Source organism: Acanthamoeba castellanii (assembly GCF_000313135.1).
Source record: "Acanthamoeba castellanii str. Neff unplaced genomic scaffold scf7180000084504, whole genome shotgun sequence".
In the NCBI taxonomy this organism is placed as follows: domain Eukaryota; phylum Discosea; order Longamoebia; family Acanthamoebidae; genus Acanthamoeba; species Acanthamoeba castellanii.
Window position 1 is genome coordinate 42629 of NW_004457700.1, and position 25228 is coordinate 67856.

The window sequence follows — 25228 nt, forward strand, 5'->3', positions numbered from 1 at the left end:
CCTTCCTTTGTTTTTCGATGAAGCCCTCAAGGACCTCTTTTAGTTCAATGGACGCGTTGCTGTTGCAGCGCGAGACCTTGACGAACTTGGTTGCGCCTGCCTCTGGACACGCAGGTGCCCAAACACAAGCCAAGGCAACACTGCAGTGTTGTTGCAGCCATTTGTTTTTTTTTTTTTTGTTGTTGTTGTTTCCAAGAGAGTGAACGGTTGCCTTTCGCAGGCAACGACACAACGCAGGCAAACACCACCGAAGTAGCGCCAGGTTTTGTATTCTGCCAACCGTCGCTGGACAAGAACCAGGTGAAGCGCCTGCAGGCACCTACTACAGCCCCTCTTGGCGTCTTCTTCTGATCTTCTTCTCTTTCTGCTTTCCTCCTCAAGCAAGAAACACCCCTGCACAATACACAACAACAGCAAGTGCCTCCACACAGCACGTGAGAGGCGAACAGGATTAAATTAGCGAGAATTGAAGGCACAACGATTATGCAGAAGAGGCCGTCCCAACAGCAAGGGGGCGGCTCGGCACCCAACGCCCAACGCAAAGCATGGACCCGACCGAGCATGAACGGACCTGGTACTGTCGCCTTCTTTTGATATATTACAACCATTTTATTTTATTTTATTTTATTTTATTTGCCCATAGTTCAGTACGAGTTTGCCTGCCTGTGCAGATCGTTCGTTCTTATTTCTCTCTGTTTTTATCTGGATTGAAAATAATAGTGGTTTATTTATGACACAACGGCTACCATCGCCAAACAACTTGAGTCACGCTTGCCCTGATTCGGCCACTTTTTTTAAAAAAGTAATTATTTTTATTATTTTTTACTCGGCAGCCGATTTTTGGGGATTGGCCCCGTTTTATGAGGCGTGATGCCATTGGGTGGAAGGTGCCACCACAAGTTCCAAGCTTGTTCGCTTGGCACCCCACTTCTTCACGCTTCACACACAAACCCTGAAAAACAACACATGTCAGCAGCAACCGTGCTTTCCTCTTCCGCGTTCTCACTCTACTCACCGCACCACCGCCACCCACCACCGCGTCGCCACCGCACGACACGCGCAGGACCGTCGGCTCGGTGCGCCCACAGCGCGTCCATGGTGGGCAACGGCAACGTATTCGTCTACGGCGGCTGGGACGGCAACCAAATGCTCAACGACCTCCACGTCCTCCACACCGGTTCGGCCCGTGGCCCATGGCACCACACCCCACCACCACCACCACTGACTGCCGTGTGTCGTGTGTGTCGTGTGTGTCGTGTGTGTCGTGTGTGTCGTGTGTGTCGTGTGTGTCGTGTGTGTCGTGTGTGTCGTGTGTGTCGTGTCGCGGGGTCTGCTGCAGACTTGGTGAGCGCACCGCAGCCGATTCTGACGTGGAGCAAACCCATCACGTCGGGGCCGGTGCCGGGGCCTCGCGCCGGCCACACGTCGTCGGCCGTGGGCAACCGGCTCTTCGTGTTCGGCGGCGGCAACGGCATCCGCTACCTCAACGACCTCCACCTGCTCGACGCCGGTACCATGACCGCCCGCACAACTTGCGTGTTGCGTGTCGTGTCGTGTCACTTAGCACTCCCCAATGTGTCGTCGAACAAACAGAAACGATGACGTGGTCGCAGGCCTACGTGGCTGGGACGTCGCCCGCAGCGCGATCACGACACACCGCCACCCTTGGTACCTCCTTGGCACCACTGCGCGCACCTCCTTGGCACCAGCTCGCTCACTCTTTTTGTCGCGGACTCACTATTTATATAAAAAGTGGGCACCAAGCTGGTGGTGATTGGCGGAGGCGACGACTCGCGCGTCTACAACGACGTGTACGTGCTCGACACAGGTGCGCCCGCCCCGCCCTATTTGCTTTACTTTTTCTCATCGTTTTTGTTGTTGCTTCGTGTGTGTGTGTGTGTGTGTGTGTGTGTGTGTGTGTGTGTCTCGTGTGCGGCGTGTGCGGCGTGTGCGGCGTGTGATGGAACAGTGACGATGTCGTGGACGCGGCCGATCACAAAGGGTCCCAACCCGACCGGCCGTTGGGGCCACACGGCCACGCTGATCGGGACCGACCAGCTCCTCATCTTCGGCGGACACGACGGCACGCGCATGCTCAACGACGTACACATCCTCGACACCGGTACGCTCTCGAGATGTCTTTTGGTTTGGGAAACTGAATTTGCAATTGTGCGAAATATTATTTCGTAAACGCATCAGACTTACGTTTCGTTGCGACCGCAACAGAGTCGATGGCGTGGCAACAGATCTCGCCCCATGGGCAGATTCCATGTCCTCGGGCCGGACACACCGCCACCGTACGCACTTATTTATTTATTTATATATATTTATATATATATATTTATATCATTTATTTATTTATTTATATATATTTATTTATATCATGTTGTGCTGTTTACTATTTTTTACTATTTACTTATGTACCAAAATATGGTGCAGCTGTTTTTTGAATGTTGTAGCAACACTGACTCCGAAATGGTGCGCACAGAGCGTCACCGGCAAATTGCTGGTGTTTGGCGGAGGCGACGGCTCGCGCATCCTCAACGACTTGTACGCACACGACACACGACACACGACCAACGACACGACAGGACACACAACGGCACACACTGAGTTTGGTGTCGACAGGTATGTATTCGACCCGGCGACGTTGACGTTCACGCGGCCAACGCTGCAGCACCCGGCCCACACGCCGGCCGGCCGATGTGCGCACACGGCCACCCCGCTCGACGACTCCACCCTTCTCGTCTTCGGCGGCGGCGACGGCGGCCGCCGCTTCAAGGACCTCTACCTGCTCGACGCCGGTACGCAACACGCACGCACGACACGCATGGCGCATGACACGCACGACACGCATGGCGCACGACACGCACGACACGCATGATACGCGGCACGCGACGCACGACACGCACGCGGTGCTGACGTGGGGTTGGTGAGCAGAGCAAGTGATCAAGCCGCCGAAGGAGAAGACCAAGGCCAAGTCGCCCGCGCGACGAGGCTCCGGCGGACACGCCGACGATAAGCGGAAAAACGGTATTTTGCCCCTCCCCCTCGCAGTCGCGTCTAGCCGTCGTGACCGTGGGCTTACCGCGTGTGTCGTGTCGGTATGTGTCGTGTGTCGTGTGTCGTGTCGGTGTGTGTCGTGTGTCGTGTGTCGTGTGTCGTGTGTCGTGTGTCGTGTGTCGTGTGTCGTGTGTCGTGTGTCGTGTGTCGTGTGTCGTGTGTGGTGTGTGGTGTTGCGCACAGACATCACGGTGTGGCTGAGCGGTCTGGGGCTGCGCAAGTACGTGGACAAGTTCGTGCACGAGGAGATCGACGTCGACACGCTGCCCTACCTCACCGAGGAACACCTGGAGAAGCTGGTACGCGTCATACGACAACATTAGATAAATAGTATATATATATTATTATTTATACTCTCTTCTTGTATATCTTTAAATTATTTTTGTGCGTGTTGATTTTTTTTTGTACAAAACAGTGGTGGCCGAACTGACGCGCGCTTGCGTTCTTTTCTCGCAGGGTGTGTCCACAATTGGAGCGCGACTTAAAATCCTGGCTGCCGTCGACCAACTACGCGATGGTGCGCAACATCGCACACACGATACACCGCACACACGACACGCACGACACGCAGTTATTTGATGGGGTCGTACTTCTGCAGAGCAAGCAGGGCGAGCACTGGCGGGACCGAACCGAAAGCCGAGCGATACGCTGCGCCGTTCGACGGACCTCGTTGGGGAGATGAAGCAGTCGCTCGACCTCCTGCTGGTCGCCACCTCCGCCCTCGCCCAGGCCCTCGCCACCCTCTCCTACCCCGACAAGGAAGAAGGTCCCTTGTCGTGTTCGTCGCGTGTCGTGTCGTGTCGTGTCGCTGGTCGTGTCGTGTCGTGCGGTCATGGGGTGTGCGGGGGTGTGCGTGTCGTGTCGTGTCACTGACTTGTCGGGCGTCGCAGCGTCGGGAGGCGAGTGCGACGACGAGACCGAAACCGAGTCCGACTTTGACAACTCGTTCACTCCTTCCCCCGTCGCTTCGCCCAGGTTGGCGCCCCCTCACCGACTCCTTTCTTCTGTCCACTTATCCTGACTCACGCCCGACCGCACACGCACACGCCGCACACACCCAACCGCACACACCCAACCGCACACGCAGGGACAAGGTGTCGTCTACGGCGTCGATCGCTGCGGCGTTGTCCAGCAGCGCCGCCGCCGGTGGCGGCGGGGGGCTCATCCCGACCCCGCCACCGCCACCGCCGCCCCACTTCTACGCGTCGACGACGGACCACATCAACGCGCTCAACAGCTTCTTCCGCAACCCGGGCAGCTGCCGCGGCAACACCAACACCAACCTCAGCTGCGGCAGCGCCAGCACGCAGATCATCCCCGGCGTACACCTCCACCTCCCCAACAACGCCCCCGGCGGCGGCGGTGGCGGCAAGCGGACCAACAACAGCGGCGGCGGTGGCGGCGGCGGTGCGGCGTCGACGAAGGCCAATCTCAGGCATTCGCAGGGCAAACTGCCGCAGCACACGGCCAAGCCACCCGCTGGGGGCGGCGACAGGGCGCAGGGTGGCGGGGTGGCAGGCAATGGCAACGGCGGCGGTGGCGATGCGGAGAGGAACGCGACCAAGGCGCCGTCTTGAAGAAGTCCAATGTACAACAAACAAACAGCCAAGTGGGTTTTTACATTTGTACATAAAAACCAAAACCATTTCATAGCTGTATGTGGGAGGATTTTTTTGGGCAACATGAGAGGGAGTGCAGAGGCGGTGGTGGTGGATTCCTGCAACCCTCCTTGTTCTTGTCGTTGTGCGGTGGGAAAACGAGGGCTGAGGGATGACTAAGAATCGAACTCAGGTCTCCCGCTTGGCAGTCGGGGATGCTGCCACTGCACCACCATCCCCAATCCCCAATCCCAACAGAAAAGAATGGTGATGAGAGGGATGACTAAGAATCGAACTCAGGTCTCCGGCACACTAACCAGGAATGCTGCCACTGCACTACCACCCCGAAACACAAGCCTGCCAATGGATGGAAAAGAAAGGGTTGGTTGTGAGGAATGACTAAGAATCGAACTCAGGTCACCCGCTTGACGGACAGACGGGGGTGCTGCCAACTGCACCACCATTCCGTGCGACCACCAGGCCAACTTGTTGGAATGCATGAGGAATGTCGCCTGAGCTTCAGCGAACCCAGATTGTGTCCTGTTTTTTTCCCAGTTGAGATGTCCATAAATTTACAGTACCACCGTTCGCTTTCCTCTTGTCTTGTTTTCAACTCACAGCTACACAAGGCTACCCCCTTCTTCTTCTACCTTTGTCTCACCCCTGCCCACCAGCCAAGGAGAGAGACGAGCTAGAAGAGACCAACACCACCTTCCACCATTACCCTGGAATCCATCACCCAAACGTACGTTCCTCTACACAAACGTAGCAGAACGAGAAATGATGCACACATCTCTTGCAGCATGTAGCAGTATAGACTGATGTATATTTCCTTTATACATTGTGGTGTTATGGGCGAGCAGTAAGTCAAAGGAGCACTCGGACATCTGCAGCAAATGGCCTCGAGCGATGATGAGAACGTCTCCTTCAAGAAAGCTTCGGCCGTGAGAAAGGGCGACATTGTCCTTCTCAAGGGTACACACAACTCAACACAAACCGCACACACACAACACACACACACCTACAAACAGCACACACTCATTTATTCTGGTTGTGTTGCATAGCAACCCACCCCGCCAAGGTCGTGGAGATGTCGACCTCGAAGACCGGCAAGCACGGCAGCGCCAAGTGCCACCTGATCGGCCTCGACATCTTCACCGGCAAGAAGATCGAGGCCATCTGCGGCTCCACCGACGACGTCACCTTCCCCGACCTCGACAAAGTCGACATGCTCGTACGTGTCTCGTGTGTGTGCGTGTGTGTGTCATTGTTGTGTGCGTGTGCGATGTTGTGTGCTGACGTGTGCGCACACACAAACACAAACACACGACACACAGCTGAAGGAGGTGAAGGAGGACGGCCGGCTGGTGGCGAGCGACCGTTCGGGCGAGACCTTCACCGACATCCAGATCGCGTCGGGCCAGCTGAGCGACAACCTGAAGAAGGCCCACGCCGCCGGCAAGCCGCTCACCCTGTGCGTCGTCACCTGCATGGGCAAGCGGGTGGTCACCACCTACAAGGAGCGCAAGAACGGCCGGGACTGATCTCTAGAGTCCCTCAAGGCCCTGCATCGGTGTCGTTAGACTCGAAGTGAAGGCAGAGAGAGAGACAACTTGAGGGCAACATGTGCCACCCCCTGAGCCTGGAACGACGTGAACACTTCACACAAGTGTTAGAATTGGGTGGTGCTGTCAGGCTCTCTCACTTCTTCTCCTTCTCTCTCTCTCCTCCTTCGGTCATTCCTCTCCTCTATCCCCGCACCGTGCCTGGTCTCTCCCTTCTTGCGCCCCTACAAAAAAAAACAGTTTCTTTCCAAAACCTGAGTTGGTGTACATCTGTTTGTGAATGTGTTGACACTATGGCGTGATTACACGACACCATTCAACTTTGTTTTCACTTGTCTGACGGAGACGTGTCGGCGAAGGAGTCATAGGACGAGATGTGGCGGTGCGGGGGCGAGTGAGCTTTCCGTTCCGGGGCTTTCGGCGGTAGAGTGGTAGAAAGGAAAGAGAACGAGAAGCGAAAGAAGAAAGAGAGAAAGCAAAAACAGCAAAAGACGACGCACGCGAGGAGGATGGAGCAGGAGGCGCCGTTGACGACGATGAGGAAGCGGAAAGCGCGGTCCGCGTCCTCACACGACAACAACTCCGATACTGAACAGACCCCCACCCCGCCCAACAAGCGCCCAGCGACCCGTAAGTTTTTTCTTGCTCGTTTTAATTGATTCATTTTATTTATTTTATCATAATTTTATTTTACACATAAAGGTTATACACATTTTTCTTTTTTTTAATTAAAAATAATAATTTTCCGAACTACAGAGCTGCCGGAGTTGCCTCTGGAGGTGGTCTGCACGGTGTTGGGCTGGGTCGACGTCGCGGACCTCGTGCGCGCCCAGCTCGTGTGCCGCGACTGGCACGCCCTTATCTCATCGTCTTCGTCTTCGTCTTCATCCACTTCTGCATCTTCGTCTACCTTCTCTGCCGACTTGTGGCGTCGGGTCTACTTCAACACGTGGCCCTTGTTGGGCGTGCTGACGTCATGGCCGCAGCCATCGACTCACCGAGCGCCGACGCTGGCGAGCGAGGCCCGGCTGCCGTGGAACGGAGAGCAGGAGCAGAGCGTGCGGCTCGTGGGCCATCCCGACTGGCGCGCCATCGGCCTCGAGCGCCTCCGCCTCCACACATTCGGTGCGTTCCTCCACCGCACGACACACGACACACGACACACGACACACGCTCACCGTGTGCGGTGGTGCGTGTGCGTGTGCGGCAGATGGAAGACACACGGCGGAGAACGCAGAGGCGGTGGCGCGGCTGCGGGGCAACATGTCGCGCGGCGTTGTCGGGGTGCTCGCGGCCCTGGACCCCAACACCTACTACCGCCGCATTCACATCGCCAAGACCATCGTCGACGCCGACGCCGATGGTGGCGGCGGCGGTGACGAGCTGCAGGACAAGGAGTACGCGGTCGACGCGGTCGTGTACAGCGCCACGACGGGACTGCCGCTCCACGTGGCCCTGGCCTACGCCGCGCGGGAGGACATGGGCGACGGCACGCCGGTCTTTGACGACCACCACTGCCCCTCGGTCGTCTTCTACGTCGGAGGTACACAACAACAACAACAACAGCACCGCACTCACCGCGCGCACGACACACACACACACCGCACACACCGCGACACTCACGCGCGAGTGTCGTGCGCGCACACAGTGAACCCGCGCGAGGCAGTGGTGCGGCCGGAGGATGTGGAGAGCGCGGAGGCGTTGGAGGACGCATTCGATATGCTGCGATGTGTGATGCTCAACATGGTCGAGTACCTGGTCGGGCCGGAGGCCGAGCGGCTGACGCACGTCGAGGTCCAGGACTACCTCCGCGCGCTCCTCAACACCGGCGACGCCGACTGGGTCGTCCTCCCCGAGTTCCCCGAGCCCGGCACCCGCCTGCCCCGTCCCTTTGTCGGCGCCCACTCCCTGAGCCGCGGCCCGCAGTAAAAAAAACAAAAAAACAAAAAAAACTGATGTGTGCGTGTGCGGCGTGTGCGTGTGCGGTGTTGTGTTGTGTTCCAACGTCATCGTGTTGGATGCGTGAAGTGAACAGTTGAGAGAGGGAGAAGAGAGAGTGGGTGTGGGCGAGTTAGGCCTCCTCTTCCTCGCCGGTGCCGTAGGTGGAGTTGGTCTCCGACTTGAGGCCGCTCTCGGAGTCGGCGTCAGCGGCGTCGGAGTTGACCGACTTGGCTTCGTTGTCCTCGAAACTGGCCATCGCCAGCACACCTACGGCGGGCGTGACGAAGAGACCCTGCACAAGACGAAGGAGCCCATCATAGCATCAGAAAATATGTCCGAGCGCACGACACGACACACGACACGACACGCGCGGGTGTGCACGAACCATTCCACCGCCCCAGATGGCCTTGAAGACGACGGCCGAGGGCCACCACAGGTTGATGCCGGCACCGTACTCGAGGGCCATCATCACGGCCAACGTGGCCGGAGCTTTAAAAAAACACATAACAATTATAGTAAACAAATAAATAATTGCAGAGGCGCGATAAAGGTGTGAGGACGACGAACCAAAGACGACAAACCAGATGAGGGTGAACGGGATGCCCCTGAGGACCAGAAGAATGAACTTGACGAAGTGCTTCTTCCTGTGTGGTGTCGCGGTATCATAGAGACGCACAAGTTAGTCGCGACGAAAGCAAAGAAAGTAAACTAGAAAGAAAGAAAAAAAAAACGTGTCAGTGTGGGCCACACGACACGGCGCCGTCGTACCAGTTGCCCTTGCCGGGCAGTCGGATGAGGTCCTCCATGCGCAGGAAGTAGTTGTAGAACTTGCCCTGGCGGAACTCGGGCGAGTAGAGGTTGAGCGAGCCCATCTTTCCCAGCAGCGGCACACCGACACGGAGATCCCTGTACAACAACAACAAACGTGTGAGTTCATAGAGCCTCGTGTGGTGGGTAGTATTTATTATAATTTCACGTTTAATTATGAATTATGTAAGTTGTTATTATCACTTTCTTGTTTTTCCTAATATGGGCATACTTATCATCGTTACTTATTTGTTTCGTTTTTATGTGCTGCGTACCGCATGACGAGGTTGGAGGCAATGATCCACGTGAGGATGCCCGTGAGGAGCGTTGTGATGATGATGTCGCCGCCTAATGTGTTTGGCCATTCCCACACCCTGATGTTTCCCTGTTGTACGAAAGAAACACGATGGATTGAGATTGTGCACTAATCTGGGAAATGAGTAGAAACGATTAAAGACTACAATGAATGTGCGCTATGATCATAGCGGTAGGGAACGTTGTAGGCCGAGATCGACCACAAAAGAATGAAATCTAAATTTTGTAGCGTGCACGTGCCCAAGATGGGAGCGTACTTGGTCATGATACATGAGGGCTGCGAGGCCGCCGTTGATTATGGCATCGAGCAGCGCGGCACCGATCGTCATCATGACGATCAAGTAGAGGATGTGTTTCCATGTGAATCCCATTCCTGATTTGTGGTGCCTGCCGACCGCAGATGATGATGATGACCGTCGGTAGTGCGAGCTGTCGTCTCCAACGTTGTAGTCGTCGTTGTGTTGTTGAAGAGGGAGAAGTGGTTCGGAAAGGGAAGAGTCTGAACGTTTCTTCTGCATAACAAACACAAGATCAAGTGCGGGGCGGCTTGAGGCGGTGGGGTTGGCGCGGACACAAAGGCAGCCCTCTCCCGTCGCGCTCTCGTGGAGTGGAGCTCAGACCTGGGCGCTGTCAGCTGCGGGTCCGGCGGACTCTCCACTCCATTTTCTCCTGTTCTCCGCTTCTACTGCCGACCAGGCCAGATTAATTTGTCGGTAATTCCAGAGCGCCAGTTATTTGGTGAAATTTCGGGATGGATCCACTGCAACACGATTCAAGAAGGTCCAGGATGCTGTTGATCAGATGTATGTCAAAGAAACCAAAGGAGTGACATGCTTAATGACAGTGTTTCAATGGTTGGTGATGACAGCATGGAAACGGCACACGCGTCGCCACCGCCCGCTCGAACGGGCCTGGCCTCTCGTCGCCGCCATCATCAGCCCGCGCCAAGATCTCGGCCTCGATCTAGCGGTTCACCCGCGCGCAGCTGTGGAATAGCGAGGTGGGCGACGCGGTTGCGCCGTCATCGGCGACTGCAGAGAATTGGTCGGCGGTTGAAGAACCGCAAGGCGTGCCCGTCGCCCCTGTGCGCGCGGCGGAAAGATCTTGCTTCTGCTTGGCCGAGGAAGTGAGCACCAGCCAGGGATGGTGATGACCGTCATGCACAACCAGAACCGCACAACACCACGATTTGATGACGACGATGGCAATGGTACCTCTTGCGGGAGAGGAGGTAGTGGGCGATGGGGTGATCGTCGCGTTCGGTGTGCACGCGCCAGACCCCATGGCAACGTCCCAGTCGATCCCGGCCGCCCAAGCCTCGCCACTTGCTTGCGTGCCGCTACAAACAACGAATAAAATAAATAAAAATAAATATATAAAATTAATGGTAGTGGAGGTAACTCCTGGCGGGGAACGCCGACGGCGGCAGGCGAAGGGTCCACGGGCGGCGGGGTGGCGCCCCTCAACGGCGAGCGACCGCAGCAACAGCAGACCGTCCAGGCCATTGGCGCGATTGGGCCGCATCAGCAGGTCCACCGCGCGCCTGTAATCGGCCTCGGCCTCTCGTGTCGGCCACTCCATGCTCGCAGGTCTCATGTGTCTTTCTTTTCTTTTTTTATTAATCGTCCACCTGCACCACCCCCACCAGTGATCCCAGCGCGGGCCGTGCGCCACCACCGAGCGTCATAGCTTGCCGCCAGCATTGGACGCTGCAAAAGTGGAGGCGTGCCACCACCTTGTCCAGCGACGACGACGACGACGATGACGATGCTGATGACGCCGATGTTGGCACGAAGCAGTAGGCGCGTGTCATGCGACCGTCGCCGAAGAACTTTCTCCTACAACCGAGCCGGTCGCACTGTCGCAACGAGTTGGCACTGGTCAGCCGTTCGCGCGCGTCGCACGGCACACGCGTTGCCACCGCCCGCTCGAACGGACCCGGTCGCTCGCCGTCGCCGCCGGCAGCCCGCGCCAAGATCTCGGCCTCGATCTCGCGGTTCACCCGCGCGCAGCAGATGTGGAACAGCGACGCGGGCGCCGCGTTTGCGCCGTCATCGGCGCCAATAAGTGGCGTAAAGTAGGCGGCCAGGAGGCTCTTGAGAAAGAGCCAGCCGGACGAGCCGCCCCTGTGCCCGTACTGGCGCGCGCTTTCGAAGGCCTGCAGCGCCAGCTCGGCGTCGTTCGACAGCACCTCGTGGCGTTGACCTGGCGGCGTCTCGTGTCAGCGTGTGTCGTGTGGTGTGTCGTGTGCTACGTGTGCGGCGTGAGCGTAGGGACCTGAGGTGGTGACGCCGAGTAAAAGAAGGTTGAAAAGGCGGGTGAGCGCATCGGAGGAGCCGCGGAGGGCGGCCTCGCAGTAGAGCTGGAACGCGCGCCGCACGTCCCGCGGCACGCCCTGCTGGCCGTCTGCGTGGGCGTCGGCCAGGTGGCGCATCCCCTCCGGGTCGCCCAGGTCGGCTGCGCGCTGGAAGAGCTCGGCCGCTTTGGTCGGGTCTTGCTCCGGCCCAACCGCCCACCGTCTCGCAAACCCCGCTGTCGGTGCGTGCATCAGACGATCGCAACACGAGACACACACACGACACACACACACACGACACACACACGACACATGGCACGAACCGCGGCGTCCTTCGCGGTAGAAGAGCCCCAATCTGGTCATTGCCTGCGGTTGTCCCAGCGCAACCGCTTTTTCCAGCATGCCTATTGCCTGCGTGTAGTGTGTGGTATGTAATCGTGTGTGATACGTCATCGTGTGTGTCGTGTGGTCAGGCACGTGTGCGGGTGTGGTGAAGCGATTGGTAGGAGAGGGGTTGCGGGCGAGTACGCCAGTCAACTGAGCCGGCTCATCGCAGCCGCGGAGGAAGGCCACGCCCATATCGTACTGGGCATCGATGTCGCCGGCGGCCACGGCCTTCTCGAACAGCTTCACCGCTTCCAACAGATCGATGAGCACTCCCCGCCCCCCATCATAGCAGCTGCTCCATACGCCAGTAAGCCTGTGTGCGGTGTGTGCGTGTGCGTGTGCGGTTGTGTGTGTGTGTGTGTGTGTGTGTGTTGGTGGTGGTGGTGCGCGTGTGCGTGTACACAGCGAGGGCCTTGAGGGCGAGCGGGTAGCCCAAGTCGGCTGCCCTTTGCAGGTGCGTACTCCAGGCCGGTGGCTCCTCTTCACAACTCTTGGCCACTACACCACAGGAAAATGGGCGCCAGTTAGACGTTGTAATGATGATGAGTACGAAGATGGTGTACTTGCGGGAGAGGAGGTAGTGGGCGATGGGGTGATCGTCGCGTTCGGCGTGCACGCGCCAGACCTCCATGGCAACGTCCCAGTCCATCCCGGCCGCCCAATCCTCGTCACTTGCTTGCGTGCCGCTACACAGAGAAATATATTGGTAAAAGAAAATAGAAGAAGTAAACTTTGTTTTTATACATCTCTTAAAATGATATACGTATGTATTTCTCTCTAAATATTTTTTTAACATATATTTTAAAAAAACAGGTACCTGGGGAAGCGGCGGCAGGCGCGGAGGGTCCACGAGGCGGCGGGGTGACGTCCCGCCACGGCGAGCGACCGCAGCAACAGCAGACCTTCCAGGCCATTGGCGCGATTGGGCCACTTCAGCAGGTCCACCGCGCGCCTGTAATCGGCCTCGGCCTCTCGTGTCGGCCACTCCATGCTCTCACGATGCTGTCTGATAGTAGAATAAAAAACACCAGCAAAAAGCTGCTGACGTCAGCCGGTGCTTTAAGGAAACAACAAGCTCTTTTTCTTTTCTTTTTCTCTGCGCGATCCAAGACTCTTGATTTGATCGAGCTGCCATCACCGGCAGTTGCGGGTTGAGTACCCTTTGCAAGTAATCATCAGTGGCGTCGTGCAGATCTCGACATGTCGGATTTCCCGCGCACCTTTTTCGACATCACCATCGACAACAAGCCCAGTACGCCCTCGCTTCCTTCCCTTTTTGAATTTGACATCATTTTAGACTCCATCTTCTCCTACATTGGTCATAATCGTGTAACCGAGTGAGGCCAGATCGCCTCCACTTCAATTGTTAGCTCAGATCCGCCCCAACGAATCAAATTCTACAATATTCAGAATTTTTCATCAATTTACTTCTGCATCTCATTCATCTTCTTGTTTGTGGGTGCGCTGCGTTGTGACCGTGTGCGCACCCAGTCGGCCGCGTGATCTTCGAGCTCTACACGGATGTCACGCCCAAGACGGCCGAGAACTTCCGTGCGCTGTGCACCGGCGAGAAGGGCATCAGCAAGCTCTCCGGCAAGCCCCTCCACTTGCGTGGCTCGTGCTTCCACCGCATCATCAAGGGCTTCATGATCCAGGTTCGCCTTTTCTCCCTCTCTTTCCTTCTTCTTTCCTCCTCAACATTCTTACCAACCGCGCATGTGCGTCGTGCGGTGACTACGCTCAGGGTGGTGACTTCACCAAGGGCAACGGCACGGGCGGCGAGTCGATCTACGGGCGCACGTTCAACGACGAGAACTTCAAGCGCAAGCACACCGAGCCCTTCCTGCTCTCCATGGCCAACGGTGCGTGCCCAGCCCAGCCCAGCCCAGCTCAGCCCAAGCCGCCGCCGCAGCCGCCGTTGACTGAAACTCAATTCTGTCGCCAGCCGGTCCCAACACCAACGGCTCCCAGTTCTTCATCACCACCGTGTCCACGCCCCACTTGGACGGGTAAGTCATCACTCGTATGTCGTGTGTGTGTGTCGTGTGCGTCTCTTTGACTCACCTCTGGTTGTGTGTGTGTGTTGTGCGTGTGCGTGTGCGGGATGACAGCAAGCACGTGGTGTTTGGCCGCGTGATTGCGGGTCAGGAGGTGATCAAGATCGTGGAGAACGAGCTCACCGACAAGAGCGACAAGCCCTTCTCCTACGTGTCCATCGCCAACTGCGGCGAGCTCATCAAGAAGTCCGCCGTCGGTACCTCGCGCCATCAATTTCCCATCTTTGTCGTGCGCGTGGCGTGTTGCGTGTCGTGTGCGCGTTGTGTGCGTGTCGTGTGTGTCGTCTTCTTCCACTTTTGCTCACTTGTTGTCCAATAATACAGCCAAGGCCGCGCAGAGCGGGACGGCGGCGACGGAGGGCAAGCCCGCCGACGAACAGGCCCTGGCGGAGACTTCCGCCGGCGGCGCTGCCGCCAAGAAGAAGTCCAAGAAGAAGCGCTCCCGCTCCGACTCTGAGTCAGGTACGCCCCACCCCAATGCTCCGCTGCATTGCAACCGCGCACGTGTGTGCGCACACGATCTAACTCGTGCCACACGACACGCACCACCGCACACGACACACATGCGCGCTACACTTTCAGAGTCGGCGTCGGGCTCGTCGGATTCCGAGTCGGAGAGCTCGTCGTCGTCGTCGGAGAGCGAGCGCGAGAAGCGGAGGCGCAAGAAGAAGGAGAAGAAGAGGAAGAGGAAGGAGCGAAGGCGGAGGAGGCGCGAAGAGCGAAAGCGAAAGAAGAAGAGCCGAAGGAGGAGCAGCTCCGATTCCGATTCCGAGTCCGACCACAGCTCCGACGACGACCGCGACGATGACGAGAAGAAGGCGAGGAAGCCCGACGACGACAAGAAGGAGGTGAAGGACGAGAAGCGCGATGGCGATGACGTCGACAAGAAGGACGACGACCGTATGAAGGAGGAGCCGAAGGAGGAGAAGAAGGAGAAGCGGAAGCGAGCGGACGACAGCGATGACGAGGCGGACAGGAAGGCGCGGGACAGGGACAGGAGGAGCCGGAGGAAGAGCCGGAGGAGTCGAAGCCGCAGCCGCAGCAGCAGCGACAGCGATAGCAGCAGGAGCCGCAGCCGAAGCAAGAGCAAGGAGCGCGATGCCAAGGACAAGTACGACACGACACACACACACCGCACACGACACACACGACCACGACACACCAAAAGTCGAGTGTGTTTTTCTCAACACAACGTGCTGCATGTTTGTGTGGCTGGCAGGAGTCCCGTGCCCGAACGCGACAGGAGGGACGGCGATGGCCGCAACATCAAGGGCCGCGGCGGCGTCAAATACCGCGCCCGCCACACCAAGTACGTGACACACCGCACACACACACACACACACACACACACACGTGTCGTATCGTGTGTGCGGTGCGTGTCAAATGCCAACTCACGCGCGCGTGGGCACTGCAGCCTGTACGATGAGCGCGATGGGACGGCGAGCCGCCCCTACAACCCGCGCGATCGATACAACGCGTGGGACCGCGAGAGGATCGGGCAGGACCGCGACGCCTACGACCACCGCTCCTCGGACTACGGTCGCGACCGCCGCAGCGACACCCGGAGAGGCTACAACGACCGCGACCGCGACTACCGCCGTGACGACTACCAGGATCGCTCCAGATACGGGTACGCTTGCGCGCGTGTGTGTGGTGGTGCGTGCGTGCGTGCGTGCGTGTGCGGTTGCTTACGCACGCATGGTTGTGTGCGTGTGCGTGTGTGCAGACGCGATGGCGGTGAGGCGCGCGGCTTCAGGGGCCAGCAGCAGCAGCAGCAGCAGCAGATGAGGCGCGGAGGCGGCGGGGAGAGGGAGAGCGACAGGGGCAGCATCGCCGACCTGGACGGCAACTCGCGGGACGACATCTCGGCCGCCGCCGTGTCCCGACGCGACGCCCGGGAGCGCGGGCGCGACGCCAGGAAGGGCTCTCGCTCGCCCCTCACCCCCACAGCCGCCACCACCAACGGCGATCACGACGAACCGGCGGCGGCCGACAAGGCGTCGCCTGCGCGTGAGCCACAGCAGCACCAGGAGGAGGAGGAAGATGCCCACCGCAGGAGAAGGTCGCCCTCCCCCGCCTCCCCCCTTCTCTAAACTCTTGTTCCCTTTGTTTGTTTGGCTGGAGACACGGCGGCGTAATGAATTGCTATTGTTGCGGCACCTCTGTGGATGTTCATTCGATCGGCCTCACCTTCACGTCAAAGGGAGGGTCAAACGCCGTGCTCGGAAGCACCTCGAACACGTCCGCCCGTATGAGCTGCCGCAGGCTGTCCTGGTGCTCCAGTTGCTCTCCGAGTAGGCTGCCTTCAACGGGCCACTTCAAGTCATCCGCCTGGTAGAAGGTCCGCATGCCGGCAAGAAGTTGTCTCGGATCCTGTTCCTGCCACAGGCTCTTGTGCGCCTGCTTCTGACTCGCAGTCCAGCGCTTGTCGCAGCCCCTGAATACTAGTTGTCGGCGAAATCGGCTCTGCCACTCCTGGTTGTACACGACTTGATCAACAAGGCAACATCAAAAGCGTACATAGGAAATGGGAGGCGTACGTTGCTAGGCGCAGGTTGAACTTCACCTTCACCTTCATCGACCTTCTCTTTTCCTTTCCCTTCCCCTGTGACTGGTGATTGAATCGGGAATTGTTAGATTCAGCGGGCACCAGAGGCACTGCTCCGAAGGCGTGAGCGTACGGGATGCTTCCAGTTCGTCAATCCTCTCACACACCTTGAGAAGGAACGCCTCTCTGTTGAAAATGTACACAGTTACGCGCCATTTGTTGTTCTCCGCTCCCGCTTTCTGTGCGGGACGTGCGAACCCCACCCTCACCCTCCCTTTTTCCACGGCTGACCACGCACACATGCACACAACCAACCGTAGGATGGGGTCGTGGCGGACGAAGCACTACGACAACTTCCTGGCTTAGAAGCTGGTCGAGCTTTCCCAGCTGTCCGTCAGCGCACTCCTTCGCCTGCTGCATGATGTCCTCTACTTGCTCCTGCTCAAGCAGGAAGTAGTTGGCGATGTTGTCGAGGCTAGAATCCCCAGGGTCCAGTCCTCGCACCTGGCCTCGGAGATACTTCGCAGCCCTGAAGATGTGGCGGTTTCGCTGTGGCCCCCGCTGCTTGGTCACGGAGGAGCTAGGGTTGAAGATGAAAAAAGGAGTTGCAGTCAACTGGCTGTCCTGGGGTCCTACCAGAGAAAAGTCCTCGTAGTTGAGGGCAAGGATGACGTTGAACCATTCCAAATTGCCTTGGGTATGTGTAGCTCTTCCTCCCCTTGTGTGATCTTGCCTTGGCAACATCATAGCACTGACATCATAGGCCTATGGGGTACTGGCTGGAAACGCCTATCATGTGATCCCCCTGCATGGCTGCAGCCACGTGATAAGCACAACTCAGGTGATGCAATGGTACAGGGAGATGTATCCACATGTTCCTCTCTGGTGGACCATGATTGAAGGCACAAGGATGATATCCTGTCACTGCGAGCCCAGGGGATCAAGACCCTGCGCTTCACCACTATCAAAAGCCTCACGCCAGAGGTCTTGGAAGCTTGCGCCCTGGAGCGCTAAGTCCAGCAACATGAAGGCGTCAGAGCTGATCAAAGCTGCTGCACAGGTCCTCAGCCAACTGTATTGAACTCAATCAGTATATAATTGTGACATCCATCACTGGGATAGTAAAGTGGTAGTACATTGGTTTGTGGTACCAACAACCTGGGTCCTGCACAGAACCATTGACAAGCAGCTCCAAGAAACGCCAGTTCAGCTCCATGTGGCTGCCAATATTGTCCCTTTGGATGCACTCCCAGACTGCATGACAACCTTGCCAGCTGATGTGCTCCATGATCTGGTAGTTGTGCATGATGAAAATGAAAAAGCAGTTGGGTCTCCCTTTGCATCATGTCCAGGAGGCTGCAATCAGAAGTTGTCCCACTCTCACAGTTCAATTTTTCAGTTGTCATGGCCTTCATGCAACTGGTGGGCCAAGCCCCAGGAATGTAATGAGACTGGGCCATTGGCTGCACCAAACAAATAACATGTCCTAATTGGGACATAACCTCATGGTTGGCAGTAACATTATTTTGTTGGTGATATTGTGGAAACAATCAGGTCAGCGGCGCGGGCGCGCCACGGCAGCGATGCGGGACGAGCGGCGCACGGGCAGGTCGTACTGCGGCACCATCACAGCGCGCCTCTGGGCGCGGGTCGAGTGGAAGGTTCGGTTCATGGCGTCCAGAATCTTCTGGTACTTCCGTTCGAGGCTGGCCTTCAGCTCCTTCTCGCGCGGTCCCTCCTCGTTCAGGAACTCAATCAACTCATCCACCTGCGCCACGCACGTGTTTAGCGTGTGCGACGGTGCGCGCGCGTGTGTGTTGCTAAGAAGGTGTACCTGCTCAATGGTGTCATAGTAGGCCCACGACGAGATTGCAACGCCATCGTTTTCCTGCTCGATTTCCTCTTCTTCTTCCTCTTCTTCTTCCTCCTCTTCTTCCTTCTCTTCCTCTTCCTCCTTTTCCTCCTCATCCATGTGGTCGGCCTTGCCATTCTCCTCCTTCTTCTCTTTCTTTTGCTTCTTTTTCTCGCTCTTTTCTTTCTTGGCCTCCTCCTCCTCTTCGTCTTTCTTCTTCTCTTCGTTCTTCTTGCTCTCCTTTTCTTCGTCGCCGTTTTGACGGTCCGACTTGTCCTCCTCGCCCTTGTGCTCGTCCGCCGGCTTTTCGTCGGCCTGCAGCGAAGGCGGGCGGCGAATGCCGAGCGAGTCGTAGAACGAGGCGGGCGGCGTCTCAACCCACAGGCGCGGCCCTGCGCGCACAAAGCGGGTGAGCACCCCTCTGTATGTTCTTGGCCGTGTGTCGTGTCGTGTCGTGTCGTGTCGTGTCGTGTGTCGTACCTGCAGCAGGCCAGAACCAGTAGCGGCGGTGATTCCGGTCGAAGCCCAACGGCACTGCCCGAAGCTTGGCCACCATCTTCTCCAAATTCAGCTCCTGCAATAAAATAAAACAAAACAAAACAAACCAAACCAAACATTAGACCGGAAATAAAATAATTTTAAATAAATAAATAAAGAGCGGGTACCGTTTGCTTCTTCTTCCGCTCAAAGGCCGCAGTGACCCTCTCGCGTTGCTTCTCCTCTTCCTCGTGTTCCTTCTCCTCCTTCTGCAGCTCCAGCGAGGTCTCGTAGCTCTCGTCCAGGTGTTGCCTGCATCCCTCACACGTTAACAAAAACCACCGTGTGTCGTGTGTGTCGTGTATGGCGTGTGTGGCGTGTGTGTCGTGTGCGTGTCGTGTCGTGCAGCGTGTTTGCGCGCACGCGTTGTACCTGATGGCGGCAGAGTCGAGGCACGCTCGCACGAGGAGGGCGAGGATGGCGATCTTCACGTGGGCCGATTGTGTGTGGAAGGACTCGTCCTTCATGGCGCGCAGCTTCACCCCGGGCAGGTGCACCGCCGTCGGGTCGAGCGCCTTCGACGCCTTGAGCCACTTCCAGAGCGCCACATCGTAGGTGTCTGTGTGTGACGTCACGGGGGGCAACACGAGTTTAAGGTGGCGGTTGAGGTGGACTGCAGACCTAGGTCTGAGGGTGAAGGTGGCGTACTGGTGCTCACGCGGCTGGCAGTGGGGTCATTGTGGTAGACCGCCTTGAGGAGGCGCACGATGGCCTCCTCCACGAAATCGGCCGGGTACTCGTCAATCAACGCGCTCTCAAAGTCCCCCAACGTGAACGTGCGTTGAATTCCAAGCTTTTGTCTACATGTATGGTGTGCGTGTGCGTGTGCGTGTGCGTGTGCGTTCGGGTTGTGGTGTGTGTGTGTGTGTGTGTGTGTGTGTGGAGTGCGGTGAGTGCGGTGCTCAAGCGACGATCAACTAAGAAGCGCTTCGTGCAGTACCGATAGCTGACCAGGAAGTTGAAGGCCATGAGCATGTCGCCTACGTAGCGCGGCTCGATGGTGAAGTCGCTGCAGGGCTCCGGCGGCTGGGCGTCGGCCCCCTCGAGCTCGAGGTCGTCCTTGGGACCCTCCCGCACGCGGCTCCGCTTAGCGGGCGAGGGCTCGCCCGAGTCCTTGTCCTCGTCGCCCGAGTCCTCGGCCGCGCCGTCGGTGTCCCGCTCCAGCTTGTGCCGCTCCGCGTAGCGCTCTTTGGCCTCCATCAGCGCCGCCGGCAACTCGCGCGACACGGTAAGGTTGTGCTTCCGACAAAAATCCTCTTTCTGCGTCGCGCACGACACGACACGACACACACGACACACGCGACACACGACACGTACAATACAATATGAACACCACCGGAAAGTGAAAGGCAAGCGAGAGTGATCGGCGCGCGGCACCAGCATCCACGGTGCGCCCTTGTACGGATCCTTGTAGGCCACGACCCTGACCACCTCTACACGTACGTACACGACACAACACAAGCACGCAACGCTAAGCACTCGCCGCACACGCCACTCGCCGCGCGCGCGCACACACACACACGACACACAAAGGTGGCGCGCACGTTTGATGATGGCCTTGGTGGGCGTGGTGGTCTTGCCGCTCTTGGCGGTGTCGCGGAAGTGCTTCTGCACGTGCTCGACGAGGGCCTCGAGGCCGCCCACGAACTTGTGCATGAGGAGGGCCATCTCGGTGAGCTGCTCCTCGGGGAGCTGCAGGGAGAGGTGGGTGGCGTCGGCCTCCGAGACCAGCGCCTCCTCGTAGGTGAGGCCCGTGCGCCCGGTGTAGCGGCAGGTCCACACCCGCTGCCGGTAGTGCTCCCACCGCTCTATGTACTCCCTGGCCACAAACAAAATAAAATCAAATCAAATCAAATCAAATATAAATATTTGAGGAAATAGATCCAGTCTAAAAATCAAAAATCAAAGCATAATTGATAAAAAGGAGTTCTTTTGCCCACAAATTGGACAAATTTAGGTGATTTTTGGATTTGGGGGCGGTACTCGTAGGTACGGAAGGCCTCATCAGTGAATCGGATGACCCACACTTCGTCAGTGTGCGTGAGGTCGCGCAGAGAGAGCGGATGGGGCTCGAAGGGCCTCTTCCCGAGCAACGGCATAGCAACTGCGGTAAGACAATCAAAATAGCTATTTTATTGATTTATGTTATTTAAAATAAAATAAATAAACTCCGTTTTTATTGCCGACCTCACAAGCTCTTCGCTTCAGAAGACAGCAGCTCAGGGCAGTGCTGGCTTGAGGGCCATGACGCGCACCGAGGCCGCGTACGCGTTGACGTCGAACTGCAGGAAAGGGGGTGAGTGGCCAAAATAAGTAGAAGAGGAAGGAGGGGGGATGTACCTTGGAGAGCATGTTGGTCATTTCAGTGCCGAATTCAACATCATCGCCTTTCCCCTCAGCCTTCTCTCCACAGCAGCCAGCCGACGCTGCTCCGACATCGACACATCGACACACGGCACACATCGGCACACATCCGCACACGCAGGGAGGCGTTAGGAGAAGATTTGTTCCGCCTTGCAGCAAGCGGAACAAGAGTACCTGGTGCTGGGGCACAACACGACGCCGGGGCGGGCGCGCAGCACGGGTCCGACTTGACAGCGGGCGCGCAGCACGGGTCGACCTTGGTCGCAGGAGCGCAGCACGACTCGGGCTTGGTGGCGGGCGCGCAGCACGAGTCCGGCTTGGTCGCCGGCGCGCAGCACGAGTCGGCGGGAGCGCAGCAGGAGCTCCCTGCAAAAAAGAAGAGCCGAGAGTAAGTCGATACGTGTGGGATTGACTGGGAGAGTTCTTTCGCGGGGCCAAGAGTACCCGCACTAGCCGCCGCCGCGAGGCCAGTAAGGTCCTCAGCCGCGGGCGCACAGCAATTCGGCCCTGGTGAGTGTTGTGTGGTGTGTGGTGTGTGGTGTGTGTGTGTGTGTGGTCAGACACAAGGCGCAGCATTTTGTAGGGCGCTTGGTACCGATTTCGGTGTAAGCGTTCAGGTCAGCCCCAGTGTCGACAACCACGATGTCCGAGAAGCCGGCGTCCTTGAGCTGCTGGACGTAGTCCTCGATGAGCACCGCCCCACCGATGCACCCAACGTAGGTCATCAAGTCGCTCCTGGTGGGGGGGGGGAAATGAGAGTTTGAGTTGGTCATCACGCGAGGCAGGCCCTCAGTAAGAGCTCAAGAACTCGATGAGCGCGTGAGTGCATGTCGTATACCAGAGCTCCTTGGGCAGAGGCTGCTTGAGGGCGATGTCCGAGGCGGCGAGGCGGCCGCCGGGCTTCAGGACACGGTGGATCTCCCGGAAGGCCTTCTGCTTGTCCGGCTGGACGTACACGAGAGAGAGAGAGAGGAAAGAGAGAGAGGGAACTAGTTGAGGGCCGATCAAGACAAAGCGTGGAATGCGTGACTTCGACACGTGGTCCACGTACCACGAGGTTGAGGACACAGTTGGACATCACGCAGTCGGCCGTGTTGTCGTCGATGGGAATGTTCTGTGTCCGGGTGGCTGGCCAGTCAGTGACTGTACGAACGTGTCGTGTTGTGTGTCGTGCTGTCATCACTGACGCACCTCAATCTCGCCCTTACGGAAATCGACGATGGAGGCTTTGGCGCCCATCTTGGCGGCATTCTTCATGGCCAGCGTGATCATCTACCGCCCGCCCGCCAACAGCAACACACAAGTAAGCAACTCACCTGCTACATACAAAACGCTTTACCTCTGCTCTATAGGACCCTATAGAGTAGAGGCACACACCTCTTCCGTCATATCGACTCCGATCACTGAGCCACTCTTGCCCACTGTGGTGCGCAACAGAACATCGGTCAATTAATTATCAACACGTGTGGACACCACTTGGCTTGGGCCATGGTGTAAAGCAAGCACCTTTCTGCGCAGCGAGGAAGCAGTCCAGACCACCGCCGCTACCCAAGTCGACCACCACTTCGCCCTGCAGGATCGAATCAAGCGCATTGAGCGAAATTGAGCGTAGAAAACACATCCAGTGGGGGAGCGGTACCTCCTTGAGGTTGGCGTACTTGACCGAATTGCCACATGACAGGCCCATGTTGGCCTCTTGCGGGATGGATGACAGCTCTTCTTCCTAATTTGATGGATTGAATGATGAAAGATTAACGAAATAGTGTGCTGGAGGAAAGATGTGCCAGCAGGGTGTACCGTGTAGCCAAAGGCTTGGGCGACGCGTCGTGCACCCTCCTGGTGTCCCCTGCCGCTGTCCTCCTTGGCCGCTACCGATCCATACACCCGGCTCACTGCACTCTTCACCTTCTCCATTTTCTTTTACTTGTGCTTGGGAAAAAGAAAAACAAAATGAAATAATTTCTTTTTAGAAAGCTGGGCTTGTCACTGCCAAGGGTGGGGCAACGCTGATGGTTGCAAGCACAAGCTGGACACTCTCGGGAGAGGTGCGGTTTGCCCAACCAGGGTGCGCTGGGAAACAGTGCCAGACGATCCTCCCGCCGCCTGTGTTTGGTGATAGCGGCGATTGCACCTGTCTCTGGTTGGTCAAATTGTTGTAGCGGCGCAGTAGTGCCCGATATGAAAGCAGTGGCCGGTCTGGTTCTTGCACTTGCATTGCCAACCCGCCAACATGCACATCATCACCCTCTGCATTTTCCTAGCCATCACCGTGGTGGCCTGTGCTGGCGCCCCGACCCCAGTGCGCCCAAACCTGCCAGAAACCTTCGAGTCCTCTGGCGTCGTGGCGATCAGGAACGGCACCAAAGGCTTAGTATGGGGCAACAGTGCGTACCACTCACTCTTCTCCGTAGGCGACAAAACTCACCACCGGCCGGTACAGCTTGGTATTATGTGTCGCAGCCGACCGGCAAGTCCCTTCACATCCTCACGTTCGACAACCCCGACAACAACATCTACGAGCTGCAGAGGTATGACCAGGTACCGTCACCCCTTCCCACCAGCCTGCAGGATGATGACCGCTCGCCAACTCGCTAATGAGGTGTGTGCGTGACGACAGGGCTGGACTTACACCGTCACCAACACCGGCGGCAGGCGTGTTTGCCACGCCAAACGCACGGAAGGAAAAGCGATGCCCCCGATGTGGGCCTGGGTAGAGAAGGCTTCTTTTCTCCAGGTCTACAATGACACGAATAACAATGTTTTCAATATGTGGAAGTACCAACCAAGCGGTACGGATGCCCTCGCCGAGCACCAATCACCAGCTGATTTTGTTTTTGTTCCCTCTCGTGCACGCAGCTAATGAATACCTGGAGGTTGCTGTCCCGGTGAGCCAACCCAACGTCCTGGGCTACTACTGGGCCTTCTCGCCCTTCCCTGGCCCCAGCTACACCTACCAGGCAGACCAGTTCTCGCCCACCAACCCGGCCAGCTCTCGTTTCGATGTTCCGAAGGAGTGCGGCCAACATTCCCACAAGCCAGTCAACATCAACTAACTACACTGCTGGTAACAGGCCTTGCTTTTTTTTCGAACATTACAACCTTTTAGCAAGGAGCCATTTAGCCAGGTTTGGGACCAGATTCCAATCACCCACACTAGTTTCCGCCTAGGTTGGGGAATCGATACCAGAACTAGTCCTTGAGGTTTCTGAAGGCGGAGATGTCGCTGCTGCTCAGCCACCGCTTCCACTCTGCGTCGTAGCTCGCCCTCGCCAGGAACTTCGCCTCCGTCCAGTACTCCTTGAACCCGTTCGTATGAGTATACCCGTGCGTCTCCCACCAGCCGATGGTGAATGGGTCGTCGGCGGCCTGGTCCGGCTTGCGCCGCGAGTGGTGGTAAGTGAGCGTGTAGCCCCGCATGTCCTCCGGCCACGGCTTGTCGCCGTAGGGGTCGGCGTCGTAGGTCGTCACCCGCACCCTTGCGGTGGAGCCGTCGTCGGCGGGGTTGGCTCGCGCCTGCGACTTGAACCAGGCCAGCCGGCTTGACGCCCAGCAGGCCTGGCGCGCCGTGGCCCACCGCCCGATGGCCTCCACCAGCTCCGGCGGCAGCCGCTACAGCGGGCTGGCCTCGTCGCACGCGCCGATGAGCAACAGCCGCGCCTGCGCCCACACGGCGGCCGTCAGCCTCCGCTCGTGCGCCGCCATCTCTTCGGCCTTTCGCTTGATCTCGGCCTGGATCTGGGCCTCACGCGCCTGCCGGGCTGCTTCGGCGGCCTGGGCCTCGGCGCGCTTGCGAGCCTTGTACTCGCGCGCCGCCTCGGGCGTGGGCTTCGCCGCGCCGCACCGGCGACACTTGGTGTTGCGCGCGAACTGGAGGTGGTCGCACATGGTGCACGTCCAG

At 57.8% G+C, this 25228-nt stretch overlaps 11 protein-coding genes across 11 annotated transcripts; 5 read left to right on the forward strand and 6 right to left on the reverse strand.

The window, feature by feature from the left end:
• Positions 1-1095: 1095 nt before the first annotated feature.
• Positions 1096-4640, forward strand: ACA1_326170 (SAM domain (Sterile alpha motif) domain containing protein; the record flags this gene model as incomplete). The annotated part of the gene is made up of 13 exons (XM_004367739.1): positions 1096-1177; positions 1340-1510; positions 1754-1828; positions 1970-2122; positions 2227-2297; positions 2489-2550; positions 2629-2804; positions 2941-3033; positions 3247-3362; positions 3520-3580; positions 3662-3829; positions 3954-4038; positions 4151-4640. 13 exons carry the CDS (start codon positions 1096-1098, stop codon positions 4638-4640), a joined length of 1803 nt encoding a protein of 600 aa, XP_004367796.1.
• Positions 4641-5557: 917 nt separating this feature from the next.
• Positions 5558-6205, forward strand: ACA1_326180 (eukaryotic translation initiation factor 5a-2, putative; the record flags this gene model as incomplete). Its single annotated transcript, XM_004367740.1, has 3 exons — positions 5558-5636; positions 5726-5895; positions 5999-6205. 3 exons carry the CDS (start codon positions 5558-5560, stop codon positions 6203-6205), a joined length of 456 nt encoding a protein of 151 aa, XP_004367797.1.
• A 530-nt stretch (positions 6206-6735) lies between these two features.
• On the forward strand, positions 6736-8155 carry ACA1_326190 (Fbox domain containing protein; the record flags this gene model as incomplete). Its single annotated transcript, XM_004367741.1, has 4 exons — positions 6736-6856; positions 6983-7351; positions 7437-7769; positions 7875-8155. The coding sequence occupies 4 exons, from the start codon at positions 6736-6738 to the stop codon at positions 8153-8155; spliced, it is 1104 nt and encodes a 367-aa protein (XP_004367798.1).
• A 142-nt stretch (positions 8156-8297) lies between these two features.
• Positions 8298-9807, reverse strand: ACA1_326200 (uncharacterized protein; the record flags this gene model as incomplete). Its single annotated transcript, XM_004367742.1, has 6 exons — positions 8298-8459; positions 8553-8656; positions 8735-8811; positions 8936-9073; positions 9250-9359; positions 9547-9807. 6 exons carry the CDS (start codon positions 9805-9807, stop codon positions 8298-8300), a joined length of 852 nt encoding a protein of 283 aa, XP_004367799.1.
• A 367-nt stretch (positions 9808-10174) lies between these two features.
• ACA1_326210 (uncharacterized protein) lies at positions 10175-10870 on the reverse strand (the record flags this gene model as incomplete). Its single annotated transcript, XM_004367743.1, is given in 3 exon segments — positions 10175-10252; positions 10265-10617; positions 10705-10870. Coding segments are annotated over 3 exon segments (597 nt in total), but the record flags the coding sequence as incomplete, so codon positions are not given.
• A 37-nt stretch (positions 10871-10907) lies between these two features.
• ACA1_326220 (Sel1 repeatcontaining protein) lies at positions 10908-12962 on the reverse strand (the record flags this gene model as incomplete). Its single annotated transcript, XM_004367744.1, has 7 exons — positions 10908-11494; positions 11567-11821; positions 11909-11996; positions 12114-12264; positions 12374-12462; positions 12523-12658; positions 12790-12962. 7 exons carry the CDS (start codon positions 12960-12962, stop codon positions 10908-10910), a joined length of 1479 nt encoding a protein of 492 aa, XP_004367801.1.
• Positions 12963-13172: 210 nt separating this feature from the next.
• ACA1_326230 (peptidylprolyl cis-trans isomerase, cyclophilin-type domain containing protein) lies at positions 13173-16327 on the forward strand (the record flags this gene model as incomplete). The annotated part of the gene is made up of 11 exons (XM_004367745.1): positions 13173-13224; positions 13464-13627; positions 13756-13834; positions 13918-13981; positions 14084-14226; positions 14354-14491; positions 14612-15140; positions 15249-15338; positions 15474-15659; positions 15852-16039; positions 16233-16327. 11 exons carry the CDS (start codon positions 13173-13175, stop codon positions 16325-16327), a joined length of 1728 nt encoding a protein of 575 aa, XP_004367802.1.
• Positions 16328-18132: 1805 nt separating this feature from the next.
• Positions 18133-21065, reverse strand: ACA1_326240 (uncharacterized protein; the record flags this gene model as incomplete). Its single annotated transcript, XM_004367746.1, has 10 exons — positions 18133-18345; positions 18412-18821; positions 18910-19003; positions 19095-19218; positions 19339-19525; positions 19615-19766; positions 19907-20226; positions 20344-20399; positions 20511-20785; positions 20950-21065. 10 exons carry the CDS (start codon positions 21063-21065, stop codon positions 18133-18135), a joined length of 1947 nt encoding a protein of 648 aa, XP_004367803.1.
• Positions 21066-21185: 120 nt separating this feature from the next.
• Positions 21186-23244, reverse strand: ACA1_326250 (methyltransferase domain containing protein; the record flags this gene model as incomplete). The annotated part of the gene is made up of 12 exons (XM_004367747.1): positions 21186-21248; positions 21307-21392; positions 21505-21696; positions 21775-21837; positions 21926-22065; positions 22169-22275; positions 22382-22444; positions 22522-22602; positions 22708-22751; positions 22837-22900; positions 22970-23053; positions 23128-23244. 12 exons carry the CDS (start codon positions 23242-23244, stop codon positions 21186-21188), a joined length of 1104 nt encoding a protein of 367 aa, XP_004367804.1.
• A 316-nt stretch (positions 23245-23560) lies between these two features.
• ACA1_326260 (uncharacterized protein) lies at positions 23561-24383 on the forward strand (the record flags this gene model as incomplete). The annotated part of the gene is made up of 4 exons (XM_004367748.1): positions 23561-23701; positions 23791-23868; positions 23948-24119; positions 24187-24383. 4 exons carry the CDS (start codon positions 23561-23563, stop codon positions 24381-24383), a joined length of 588 nt encoding a protein of 195 aa, XP_004367805.1.
• A 136-nt stretch (positions 24384-24519) lies between these two features.
• Positions 24520-25215, reverse strand: ACA1_326270 (uncharacterized protein; the record flags this gene model as incomplete). Its single annotated transcript, XM_004367749.1, has 2 exons — positions 24520-24939; positions 25000-25215. 2 exons carry the CDS (start codon positions 25213-25215, stop codon positions 24520-24522), a joined length of 636 nt encoding a protein of 211 aa, XP_004367806.1.
• Between the last annotated feature and the right edge of the window lie 13 nt (positions 25216-25228).